Source organism: Sinocyclocheilus grahami, unplaced genomic scaffold, assembly GCF_001515645.1.
Source record: "Sinocyclocheilus grahami isolate Dianchi unplaced genomic scaffold, SAMN03320097.WGS_v1.1 scaffold505.1, whole genome shotgun sequence".
Classification (NCBI taxonomy): Eukaryota; Metazoa; Chordata; class Actinopteri; order Cypriniformes; family Cyprinidae; genus Sinocyclocheilus; species Sinocyclocheilus grahami.
Genome location: NW_015505684.1, coordinates 189,664 through 203,472, shown reverse-complemented (window position 1 = coordinate 203,472; position 13,809 = coordinate 189,664). Strand labels below are relative to the sequence as shown.

The 13,809-nt window shown below is 35.3% G+C and overlaps 1 protein-coding gene across 3 annotated transcripts in view; it reads right to left on the bottom strand.

Annotated features, from left to right (window-relative positions):
* Positions 1–13,585, bottom strand: part of LOC107554527 (kinesin-like protein KIF2A) — a 22,102-nt gene extending 8,517 nt beyond the window's left edge. For all 3 annotated transcript variants that reach the window (XM_016237048.1, XM_016237049.1, XM_016237050.1), the window contains exons 1-13: positions 13,388–13,585; positions 11,963–12,057; positions 11,225–11,353; positions 10,641–10,695; positions 8,226–8,333; positions 7,344–7,444; positions 4,331–4,426; positions 4,157–4,211; positions 3,913–4,075; positions 2,918–3,008; positions 2,770–2,833; positions 2,600–2,691; positions 682–824 (exon numbers count right to left, since the gene is read on the bottom strand). In XM_016237048.1, coding sequence (XP_016092534.1) covers positions 682–824; positions 2,600–2,691; positions 2,770–2,833; positions 2,918–3,008; positions 3,913–4,075; positions 4,157–4,211; positions 4,331–4,426; positions 7,344–7,444; positions 8,226–8,333; positions 10,641–10,695; positions 11,225–11,353; positions 11,963–12,057; positions 13,388–13,448 — 1,253 coding nt within the window. In that variant the 5' untranslated portion in view covers positions 13,449–13,585. The remainder of the gene's footprint in view (positions 1–681; positions 825–2,599; positions 2,692–2,769; positions 2,834–2,917; positions 3,009–3,912; positions 4,076–4,156; positions 4,212–4,330; positions 4,427–7,343; positions 7,445–8,225; positions 8,334–10,640; positions 10,696–11,224; positions 11,354–11,962; positions 12,058–13,387) is intronic.
* Between the last annotated feature and the right edge of the window lie 224 nt (positions 13,586–13,809).

The window sequence follows — 13,809 nt, the reverse complement described above, 5'->3', positions numbered from 1 at the left end:
ACATAAACACACACACTACCAGTCAAAAGTTTTTGAACAGTAAGATTTTTAATGTTTCTTTTAAAGACGTCTCTTCTGCTCACCAAGCAAGTGTCACCGTCATCACTTTTGATCAATTTAATGCATCCTTGCTATATAAAAGTATTAATTTATATAATTTCTTTCCCCCCCAAAAAAATAAAAATTATACTGACTCCAAACTTTTGAATGGTATAGTGTGTAATGTTACAAAAGCTTTTTATTTCAGATCAATGCTGATCTTTGGATGTTTCTATTCACCAACGAATCCTGAAAAAAAATGTACGCAACTGTTTTAAATATTGATAATAATGATACACTTTAGACTGGAGTAATGATGCTGAAAATTCAGCTTTGATCGCAGGAATAAATTACATTTTAAAATATATTCAAATAGAAAGCAGTTATTTTAAATAGTAAAAATATTTCACAATATTACTGCTTTTGCTGTATTTTGGATCAAATAAATGCAGGCTTGGTGAGCAGAAGAGACTTCTTTAAAAAAAAAAACATTACTTTTAAGGTCTTACTGGTCAAAAACTTTTTGAATATATATATATATATATATATATATATATATATATATATATATATTTTTTTTTTTTTCTTCCCCAATTAAACTTAAACTGAATTGTATTTTTAAATTCTTCTGACTAGTCATACCTGCAGCTGTTGCCCATCTCGATGAGTTTGAGCACGTCCTCGGTGCATTTGACGTCTCGCTCCTGCAGCCCGACCACTTGAACCTGCTGCTTCCCGTCTTCAAGAACACGCAGCTTCGTCTTCCTGTTCAGAAGGTCAAACACCTGCAACGGACCACTCAAATCTGACTTAATGCACTTTGAGAACAAGTTAATAATTCATGTAAACTATGAAACTCGCCTCCCGCTGTAGATATCAAAGAACGTACTCCTGAAGATCTAACTAACTTAAGTTGAAGTACTAAAATTTACTGAAAAAAATTTAATTTAATTAAAAACAAATAAAATAAAGCTAAATAGAAATTAAAAACTCAAACTAAAAAGACAAAAGCAACATAAATATTCTAAAATTAAAATGAAGAGTAAAAATAAAAGGTAATTCATAAAATTAATACATACTATAATGGTATATAAATAATACTAAAATAACACTGCTTTTTATAATAATAATAATAATACTATTTTCACATTTTAAAACAAATTAAAACAATTAACTACTAATTATTAATGTGAACTACAGAACTTGTCTTTACAATGTAGATTTCAAAGAACATTGTATAATGAGTAATAAAATAAATAAATTTAAGTACTAGAATTACTGAAATAAAATTGAACAGAATACACAAACTGAATAAAAGCTGAAATACAAATCGAGTTACATAGAAATATAAACTATATAACTAATACTTTTTAATACAAATATAAAATAGTTAACTAATAAAAATGTCAAATCACAAAACTATAATAGTATATAAATTAGGGGTGGAACGGTTCACGGAAAAAAATCGAACAGTACGGTTCTCCACACACGGATCGGCATGCACTAGGACCGCGGTTCAACTTAAATCTGACAAAGCATCTGTAATATGGTTTGCTGTAAATAACACGTAAAACAAACAGGGTTCGGCTAATGTATGTTTCTGTTGATGGATGCGCATTCTGGCTTCCCAATACATTACAACAACAGCGATGGGAAAAAAAAAAACCGTGGACAAACCATTCACTCTTGTTCAATGCGACTCCCGTATGCTGGAATATGAGCATTTATTCCGTCATCACCTGGGTGCTGATAGCGGGCGCACAGGTGAGACCTGAACAGCACATGTTGATATCTGTGTTTAAGCTAAACTCATTTAAGCTTTGCCAGTTTAAACATTTAAGAGCCAGAGGACGCGAGCTCGCGTGCGCAGTGAGAAGATTTGTGCGTGCACTCATCCGAAGCGCGCAAACCCACACCTCAGAACACGCACAAATATTAAGCTCTCTCTGAAGTATTGTTTAAATGGACAAATTCACACAAAACTTATGTCAAAATACCCGTCTTGGTAAGTATCCCATAGCAGACATACGGCTGAACGTACTTAAGTGTCTTAAAGTGACAGCACTTTCTTAATATTAATCAAACAACAAAGAAATCACTCACTGCTCTTGATTGAATAGCTATTGTAACTTTAATAAAGATTAATCTTTCATTTATACAGTCAAATATGCAATGCTGTTTTACATTTCATTACTTTATTCAATTTCTGTACCTAAAAACTAATGTTAGACCTACCTAAAAAAAACTGAAAATCACTGTTTATTTTATTTGTATCTTTACTCTATTGTATTTATTTGTGCTGTTGCTTGTAGTTAAATAGATTATTCTTATTTTTATTTGACAGTGTAGTTTTTGCCTAAACATAGCACATACTGAACCGTACCGAAACCGTGACTCTAAAACCCTGATACAAACCGAACCGTGAGTAAGTTGAACTGCTCCACCCCTAATATAAATAATACTACAATAACACCGCTATTTTTATAATAATAAATATTTTATTATATTTTTCATTAACTCATTTACTATATTAATTATTAATGTGAACCACAGAACTTGCCTTCCCGCTGTAGATTTCAAAGAACGTCGCGTACACCTGAAGATCCAACTTCTTGTAGTTTGCTTTTTTTAACATGAGAAAAACATCCCGTGCTGAAAGAAGAGCACAGTCACATTTAGGAAAATGATCGCTCAATATCTGAACAGAAAAACAGCAGATCAGACACATACCAGCGAGAGCGTAGACCCCTTTGGAGCAATCCTGGTTCTTCCCCGAAAAATCTCCTCCCATGGTCTGGAATGGAGGGAAAATCGATTATGACAAATAAAAGGAGCCTCTGGGAAGATGTGTTCCAGTAATGTGTTGTGATCAGCTTACATGAGTTTTCCCGCTGCCCGTCTGACCGTAAGCAAAACAAGTGGCCATTCCCCTCTCAAATATGGTCTCCACCAGCGGCCGAGCCGTGAACCTGAAACACACGCATCCCTTTATATTATATGAACTCTATAATCTTATTATTCATAAGTGCATGTTATATCATTCTTCTCATATTTTTTTCCTCAGAATGACATTACATTCTCGTCTCTAAAATAAATGATCTTGCCTGCTAATGTTACCTACGCCGTGTAGGCAGAGAAAACAATATTAGCAGATTAGAACACAGTCTTTTATTCAGAAATAAAGGCATTTTATATTTTCAGAAAAATAAGATATTTTTTTTGTACATTTGTATAGTGCAAGACTGAGCAAATAATATAATTGTATATTTTTACTATATTTGTTTGTATAAAAATATTATATTTGTTACTTTTTACACTGCAAAACCGACTTTGTACAGTGTGAGACTGAACAATTTTTTATATTTTAACATTTTATAAAAATATATATTTGTAAATTTGTTGCTTTGTACAGCTTGAGTCTGAACAAACAACATTTATATATTTTTTTATTTTTATAAAAAAATATACATGACCTTGTACAGTGTGAAACTGAACAAATTATATTTTTTAAATATTCATATTTTTTATATTCGTTACTTTGTACAGTGTGAGAGTGAACAATTTTTTATATTTTAACATTTTATAAAAAATGTATATTTGTAAATTTGTTGCTTTGTACAGCTTGAGTCTGAACAAATAACATTTATATATTTTTATACATGCGACTTTGTACAGTGTGAAACTGAACAAAGATTTAAAAAAAATATATATATCAATAATTTTTATATTTGTAACTTCGCATAGTGTGAGACTCCACAAACTGTATTTATATATTTTTTATATATTAATATTTATAATATATATTACAGCGTGAGACTGAACAGGTTATTTTTTTCTCTCTCTTTCTTCTCTGTCAAACAACAAATAACTGACCTGTACACCATTTCGTTTGTGGAGGTGTCGTCGAAAGCGTAATCGAAGCGGAACGTCTGGTTCTCCAGGTATCTGGTTAAATCCACTTTCTGCTTGGGCTCGTGGACCATGACCACGTCTTTACTGGGGATGGTGATGACGTCCAGATCCTTCATGGTCAGCTCTGAGTCAACACACATGATGAGCTGCATCACAAACAACACCAACACACTGACGACACAGAATCACAAGATTTCATCCTTACCTTTCTTGTTCAGTGGACGCGTCCGAACACACACGCATATCCTGTGGTCCTCAATCTGAGAACATATACATATTATTAAGACATATCTATTATTATAACATGCAACACAGCTAATATATCACACGCAAGTGAAATAACTGTGGAGCACATGATGGTGCTGATGCAGTTCTTCACCAGATCTGCAGTGGTCAGCGGTCTGTAGTCCAAACTCGCTCTGAAGTCTCGGATCATGCACATGATTTCATAATTAGGGGTTGTGGCATCGACCTCCTGTGTAATAGAAAAAAAAACCCTCAGTTAATATTGTAAGCAGGGTTCGAAATTGACACCCGCCAAATGCAGATAAAAATTAGCTGTGGTGGGTAACGCGGTCACATCACTAGCCAATTTGGCGGGTTACTTATCGTAAATTATGCTCACTCAATTTTTTGGGCAAGTCAGAATTGCGCAGATTTACTGCAAATACAGAACTTGTGAGTCATCATGATATATTAACTACAGCCTAATTGCAGCATCTGCACATTTCTAGCTTACTTGAGCATACCCAATAAATAACGGTGCGGCGGGTGCGCTGGTTTCCTTTGCATTGAAGCAACAATAAAGAGCCAAAATACAATAGAATAGACAATACAATAATAGAACAATACAATAGAACCCATTATGATCAGTGATGCTGTCTACACTGCATGTGGCGCGACACGACAAATCCCCGACAGTAAACTGATGCCTCGTTCTAGAAGTTCAAGTGATTTGCAACGCCTGCTTTGCCACATCAAGTGTGGACTGCTATAAACTATTGGTTTATTTCAGTAATTATTTTGGGGGGGGCGGGCTTGTAGAAGTTATAAATGGCTGGTAACTTAAAAATTGAGTAGCCAAATTGGCTGGTGAGTGAAAAAGTTAAATTCAAACCCTGATTGTAAGAGTTTATAACATAATAACATCACCTTCTTGAGCTGTCAAGTCCCCATGTTAAGTCAAGACATTTTTATTCACTCATTTTAATTAGATATGCCAATTAATTTAATTACTAAGATGATTAACTGAATGCCATCCACGGAGTTAAATAAGCAACATAGTAAGGTCATGTGACCAATGTTTTCATTTTACTTTACATTTTTTAAGTTTTAGTATTTTTTGTCATTTGTATTATTATTTTTAAAATGTCTATAGTTTTTATTCATCTTAATTTCAGTTTTAGGTATTTTAGTACACCATGTTAAACTAAACGAAAACAAGAAATGTTACAGTCATTTCAATTCATTATTCACTAGCTGAAATAAAATGTTTTTATTTCGGTTTAAGTGTATTTTATTTCAAGAAACAAAACTGTTTTTTTTAATGCTTTTAGTTAACTATGATAACCCTGGCAGATGCTTTAATTGAAAGTGTCTTAGAAATGAGAAACATAACATGCTATCTGTCACCAAGCCAATAATATTCATAGTATATAATAAATAAATAAACAAACAGATACATTTTTATAATTGTAATGTGCAGTAAGCAACAAATTAATAAATAACATTACAATTGCAATGCACATTAGGCAATAAAACACAAACACACACACACATATATATATATATAAATATTAGGGGTGTAAATCAGATGGTTCGTCACGATACACTACGATATCAATTCTCATACCCAGCGATACGATATTTGCCGATACTTAAAAAAATTCTACGATACGATACAGGAGAATATCGATCGATATATCGATATTATTATATCATATACCTATTTTAAACAACCATCTACATTTTTATTAACTCACAAATGCAACCAAAACATATAACATAAGCATTTATCTTACATTTTTACATTCTATTCCTCAATTGGGACATTAACAACAAAAAATATGCCTACACTTTTTTTTTTAAATAAATAATTGAAATGTTTTTTTTTTAAATCAAGTCACACACAAGATCAGTAATCTTAAGATATGACAACAGTCAAGACAGTCTTTCAGGTTTTTGTACTAAAATATGCAATGTGTAAAATAATGTAAATCCTCATTAGGAAACAACACAAACGAGGTACTCCAGTTGTAGAATTTTTTTTTATAAATAAATAAAGCGGTTAAAACTTTGAGACTTTTTTTGCCTGCTACTATGGGCTCAGTGCTAAAAACCTTTTCTTCAGATAACCAAATTACAAGCAATAGCAGAAAATTAATGCAATATAACAAAGACACAAATTAAAGGTGACATTTCATGAAAATCTGACTTTTCCAGGTTTGAAGTGCTATAATCAGGTCCCCGGTGCATCTACCAACCAAGGAAACGTGAAAAAGATTAACCCAGTAACTTCGTTTTGGTAAGCTTTTCGCTCCCTTGGTGATGTTGCAGGGATCTCATTATAATATTACCGCCCCTTAATCTGTAAACTTCCACTCAAGGCACCGTCATTTGATTTCGCAAGCGACACCAGCTCTAATGCCATGGCGAAAGTTTGAGCAAAACATGTTAACTGTTCTGTCTTTAACTGCACAGACGAGCACAGAACACTGTTTAGAGTCCCAGCCTCAGAGCAGACAAGAGAGCAGTGCATTTATTGATTTATTTACTGTATATTGCTGCCGCCACACAGATCTAAAATAAACAAGTGATTTATTTCCCAGCTGTTTACCTTCACAGACATAACCGACTCTATACTCATAACTGACCGTGTTTTTAACGTAAGCTTGTGTGTGAATGAGAGCTTAGTTTAGTACTCACATGCTGTGACAGCCGCTTTCTGTACGTGTGATTTGGATGTGTGCTCTAAGGTAACAGTAAATCAGAAGTTTAAACTCGTATGGTTTAAAACGCATGATTTCAGCGCGATTAACATGATAATCAGAACCAATACAGATGTTTTAGCAGATACGAGCTGTAAAGGCGCAGCTCTATTCTGGAAAAGGGGGCGGGGAGCAGCAGCTCATTTGCATTTAAAGAGACAGGCCCGAAAAACTGCACGTTTCTGCTTCCACTCAAAATAGGCATTTTCAAAATGATATAATAAATGATCTGTGGAGTATTTTGAAATGAAATTTCACAGACACATTCTGTGACTTACTGGGAACACTGCATAGTCCTCACTATATAGATTAAATATATAATATATTTATAATTATAATATATATTAAGCAACACTAAAAGTTTCATTGTTGCTAGTACACTAGTATTCCAGTGTTTTCTGTCACCTGTGCTTTTTTCTCTCTCAGCTCCTGCTGCTGTAATCGTCTCTTCTCCCGCTTCTCTTGAAGTTTCTCCACTTCCTTCACGCAGTTGGACTTCCTGCGAGCTGCACACACACACACACACACACACAAAACTCTGACACTGGAAACAAACTCAATATTTTACAAACACTTACATTTATCATTAAGAATTCTGATCAGTTAAACCTGACTCCCTCACTGTAACAGGCATTTTGTGAAGTCAGTGTGAATTAGTAGGTGTTTAACGTGTCTGAGTGATTCCCTCAACAATGGCAACATGAGGGCTCATCTCTGGAAAACAAATCTAAATACTGCTTTTGTTCTGATGTGACGAAGACAACGGCCGCTGTGTGACGCGCTGAGAGCCCTTCAGTCTCTCCTCTACAGATATCACACACTCTCAACATCATTACAACACACACACATACACACGCTGTGTGTCAATAATTACACTACTGTTCAAAGGTTTGGGGTCAGTACGATTATATATATATATTTTTAAAGTCTCTTCTGTTCACTAAGGCTGCATTTACTCGATCAAAAATGCCGTAAAAACAGTAAAATTGTGAAATATTATTAGAATTTAAAATAACTGTTTTCTAATTTAATATATTGTAGAATGTAATTTATTCCTGTGATGCAAAGCTGAATTTTAAGCATCATTACTCCAGTCTTCAATGTCACATGATCCTTCAGAAATCATTCTAATATGCTGATTTGTGCTCAACAAACATTTCTGATTATTATCAATGCTGAAAACAGTTGTGCTGCTTCATATTTTTGTGGAAAACAACATTCTTTCATATTCCTCCTGACTGCAAACTTTCGAATGGTATTGCATGCGTTAGTGAGGTGTTGTGGTACCGTTCTGCTGCTGTAGGGTCTGGTTTTGGATGGGTGGAGGCGGGATGGGCGCTGATGGAGGCGGTTCTGTCTGTTGGCTCGGCCGCGCTCGAGTCGTACCTACAGTTACTGAATAATGGAGATCACATCACTGACCATAAAAAAAAGATTGACAGGTCAAACGCTACAGCTATCAGACAAACATGTAAACAGACAAGCTTTTTTTGTCTATTATGTTAAAATAATAGCAAGTTATCAACATTCTGAAATAACACAAATGGAAATATGGGAATGTTGTTCAAAATTTGACACAAATGAAAACTTCATGAAGTGCATCCTGGGATGCTTTAAACAGTATTTAAGTAGGAACAGGTGTGCTTGTTAATGCTTTTCCGTTATTATATTATTACTCTATCAACAACTTAAGAAAAAAACTTAAAGGCAATTTTTATCTTTGTCTATGAAAATGTTTTCGTTAATTGAAAAGGCTGAAATAAAATATAAATCGTAGATGAAAAACTAAACAAAAATTGGAAATATTGCCTTGGCAACTAACTGAAATAAAATACACTTAAAGTCCCCCTGTAGTGAAAATAGGGCTGCACGATTAATCAAATGCGATTGTCATGCGCATTTTGATGGTAATGCCGGTTCTGTAATCAGCAGGAAATCATTATCACGTGCTTTCAGATGGAGCAGCATTTACTACAGAGCAGTAGTTCACTGACAAGTTACGCAAAAAAAACCCTTTTTTTTAAAAAAATCGCAGACGATTTTATTGCGCGATTATGAAATCGAAGAAATCGTTCATGATAATGACAGCTGTTTGCGTAGCTTCTCAGTGAACTACGGCTCTGTGTAGTAAATGCTGCTCCATCTGAAAGCATGTGAAAATACCACATTTAATAAAATTTTTCACCAAACTCACTTCATGTCAGTCGAGTGTTTGAAATAAATCCTTCTGTGAGATGATGTGGCTTCTTACACAGAATAAGGCACGCAACATATTTCATAGTATTTAAGCAGTGATAAAGGCATTGCATTATAAATATACTTTATTTTAATGAAAATTATAATAATAAGAACTCAGATAAACCGTATATTGCCATAGTCGTGTGTTTATTAGTCACGTTGAATTAATGAAAGCAGTTGAATCTTCTGTTTATTAAGCTGCAGCGATAGGCATTTTCTGGGTTTCTTCTGCGAGACGTATTTGGAGTTTCAGCGCGAGAGCGCCCTCTGGCCTTCGGATGGAGATTTACTGCTGATCACAGAACCGTGCTTCCCTAAAAGATACGCATGACAATCGCAGCTTCTGTCGAATCGCGATCTCGATTCCATTTCGATTTATCGTGCAGCCCTAAGTGAAAATCAAGTTTTTTATGTTGTTTATTTGTCTTTGTGGTGTTTTTAATATGTTTTTTAGACAAACCATGTGCCAATCCATTAATCAACACCATTGCGGAGTATTTTCTCCTTAAAAGTGTAGTTTCCCAATGGCACTCCCAGAAATGTGCTTTGAAACAGCCCTAGGTTTGCTACGTCACAAACCAATAACGTCAAGGGATCGATTCCTATCACAAGCATGCAAAATATACCAATACCAGCACAAAACCAAAAATAAATTGGACCAAAAAACCCATGAGGCCGTGGTTTAATGTGAATTTAGAACCGCTAACTTGCATTATAACCCGTGGCAACAGTGTAAAAGTAGCCCGGAGTGCTGGCTGGTGTGAGTGAGTGGAGGCGGGGCTAATTTGCATATTCATAGTTCAGCATATAGTAAATGAGGCACGGGTGTTGAGTTACATTCAAGCTATTTTAAGGCATGAGAACATTTAAATATGTCATTTTGATTACCAAAGATAAGTTTTAAGGGATAAAATATTTGACTACAGAGGGACTTTTAAGTACTAAAATGACTAAAACTGAAAGAAAAATAAAGCTAAATAGAAATATACAAAAAAAAATGTATATTAAAAAAAGTTCAATTGAAATTGAAAATACGAAAATAAAAGCTAATTCAAAAGCTTAAGAAGTATTACAATATATAAATAATAGGGGTGTGACGAGACACTTATCCCACGAGACGAGACGAGATTTTTTGACTTTTTAAAGAAATCTTCAATGATGAAATAATCTTTTATTCAATTGAAAAACACAAAATGCAAAAAATGTAAGCGCATTTTGAAATCAACTTGTACTTTATGAAATTAAACTTCTATTTTAATGAATTATATGCAGCAATAAACAACAAGTAAAGTTAAACACTGCAAATTGTTTTGCGAGGATATCGTCACGTCCCTAATAAATAATACTAAAATAACACTAATTTCAAGCTTTCAGATCAAAATATTTTAAAATCCTGAGCAAGCTGAAATGACTACAAGCCTAAAATAACAGTCATTATTTTATTTTTTTTACATGGCATCATACCTCGGTTATCCCTTGCAGGCGTTTCATTTTTCGGTGGCGCTACTGTTCGACGATTCTAGAAATGATGAATCCAAGAAAATAAACATGTTTCATATAATCCAATTTGCACCATCTTTTCATTTATCTACAATATACATCTAAACATTCACAGTGGATTCATGCCACATTACCGCCTACTAGTTGCTACATGTATACAGTAATTTACCATGGTAGTTTTACTTTCCATTAAATGGAAAAAAATTTAAACTATTATAATTTAGTAGTACAACTCATTCATATTTTTGTAGTATATTTTTATAGATAGATACACACACACACGCAAGGGCTTATGGGTAACATAGGATGCCACAATGCAAGGTATTTTAGTGTTTTTTTATGTTTACGTCTAGTAATTACCCAGCCAGTATTGATTTGACCGTAAAAACTGGAAACAGTTTTTTATGACTTCATGACTCCTGTCCAGAAATCCATCTGAGAAGTTATAAAAACCATATTGAGTGCGCTACAATCATCTGTCTGTCTGCTGCTGTGCTCATTCCTCCTCTTGGTTACGACTATTATGGTGTAGCGAAACAGACACAGACCTTGTTTTGAGGGATCTTGTTGATTTTGATGGCACTGGACACGGGTGGCGGAGGGGTCTCAGGACTTTGTGGGATTTCCTCTTCAGGTGCAATGTCTGGATTTAGTGCAAATATGCTCTCCAGATCGATCTGTACACGGAGAATGAGAGCACGAGCATCAGGCTGCCAGTTTCAAAAGCACTTCTACTCACGGCACACAGGATTTTCCACAGTTGTAAAAGCTGCTAAAAATAGTCATCCCACAGGACACAAAACAAGATCTCAGTATCTCAGCTGTTTCTCCAGCAATGAGATAAAATACAGACTCCTATGAAGATCAGAAAGTGCGCTCAGATTTGCCTCAGAGATCTCAATATGAACTCTTTCAGGATCAAATGATCTGAGCTGCAATCCATATTCATGTTATACCACCATTTCTCATGAGGACTGGTTGGAGAAACATCTGAGATTAAGTTGATATTTAGCTGTGAAAGAGCAACATGTGAGCAATAAAACCTTTGTCTAGGTTCTTATATTTCATACACACATTAATGCACAGCATTTAATAACTAAAGACTGCTTTTTTATGGCAGAGGTACAAAAGCTGCTTTAGAATAAATCTCCCTAGATTCTGACACATAAGTGTGTCTCTATTACAGATGTACAACTACAAAGACAAACAACCATGAATGAAACATATAAGCTTTTGTCTTTAGTGCATTATGATGGACATACTTAATATGATTATCAGACATTCACCTCTTTCCCTTTTGTGTCTCCGTTTTCAATCCACTCCACCGTCACGCACTCATTGTCTTCGTTCAGTGAGGTCACCATGGCCTGGTGGATTCGTCCTGGAATACATAATAAAACAACAGGTTACTGCAGAAATCTGCAGCTCTATGAGAGCACTACAAACACTTAATAAAGCCCAAAAAAGGAGCTAAATGGGTCCATAATCCATAATAACACGTCCTCCAGTGAAATAGTTCATCACATCAAAATCCACCCACATATTTGTTGAGAACTGTTTCGGCTTGCAAACAGTGTTTAATCTGTGCATATTTCTCTCCTGATTCAGATGAGATGACTTTTTCACTGAAGGTTTAAGTTAAAAACATCTCGATGGATTTATTTCTTATTTTTTGTTTCACAAGCCATTAGTTGATGGACTGGAGTGGAGTGGATTATTGTGATGTTTTTATCAGCTGTCTGAACTCATTCACTGCAGAGAATCCATTGGTGAGCAAGTAAAGAAACAAACTCATCTACATTTCAGATGGCCTGAGGGTGTGTAAATTGTTTAGTTTTTTTAGCAAATTTTCATTTTTTGGTGAACTATTCCTTTAAATGTGTGCTCAGGTCTGGAACCTGCAACCTTCTACTTACAAGACCCTATGCCTGCATAACTACACCCGCATTGTATTAAAAATAGGCTATTATGTATAATGTGTATTATTTTGTGTTTATTAATAATTAACACGGTTGAGTTATTAGCTTACTAACTATTGTACTACAGTTTCAAATGAATTATTTCTCATGTCTGTAATATACATGGCAGAAAAATGAAATTTGGCTTAACTTTAGACTTCAGGCAAATTCCTGAAATGACAACAAACTAAACTAAAACACAAAGTTCAACTAAAACAGCAGTACAAACGAGTTTTGCAGGCGATGTCTCTGGGCGTCTTCCTCGAGGATGATGCTAACAGACTGCGAATTTATTCATGTACTATGGCGAAGGTTTGGCTTATGAATATTAATTAGGTTCCGTCACGGTTTCCCCAGCACGCTTCTCTGATTGGCTGAAATCCTCACATCAGCGATTAACATTCTGGTGACGTTTTGGCTCACGAATTTGATTCCGCGCCTAGACGCTCGAACGCGGTTACCAAGCAACGTCAGGAGGACCTCATTAATATTTAATGAGTCAAACCTCTGCCATAGTAGCATTCGTAAATTCGCTAACGGGTTAGCAGGAGCATGCATCCCGAAAACAGGCAATACAACGGCGTGCCAAGGACGGAAGGGTATTGTATGTTTATGCACAGGCCTATATCGAGCCTCTCCCGTCGTTTGCACCAGATGTCTTGCGTTAAACGGGTTTACCGGGTTAAACAAAGATGATGCACCGACACACTGCATCTCAGCCTGATAAACGAGCTGCTGCTGGGTGTGACTCACCATCACTGCGCTTGATCTCCACATAAATGCCGATCTGGATCTTCCCGAAGAGAGCTGCCATGCCTCATGTGTGTGCCTGGATCTGTGTGGAGGATTTAGAGCGGCTTTCACGGGAGAAGTTGATCAGCGGCTGCGGCGCAGCAGAACCGGGAGGAGGTCAGGAGGGAGAGAAGGATGAGTGCGCATGCGCAGAGCGCTCACACACCCAGCACAGAATGTCACATCAGCCTCTTTTGTCTAGTTGCATTGGACGCAATCTGTCCAACTGTTTTGTTTTGTTTTTCTTTTATGTTGATTATTTTTCTTTTTTCTTGAGCAACATTGCTTTTAATTAACATTATTTTTTAATTAAAAATTAAATGAAACAAGATGTCAAAAAAGTGTAATATTTATATATAAATAAATATGTATGCTTTCTTCCT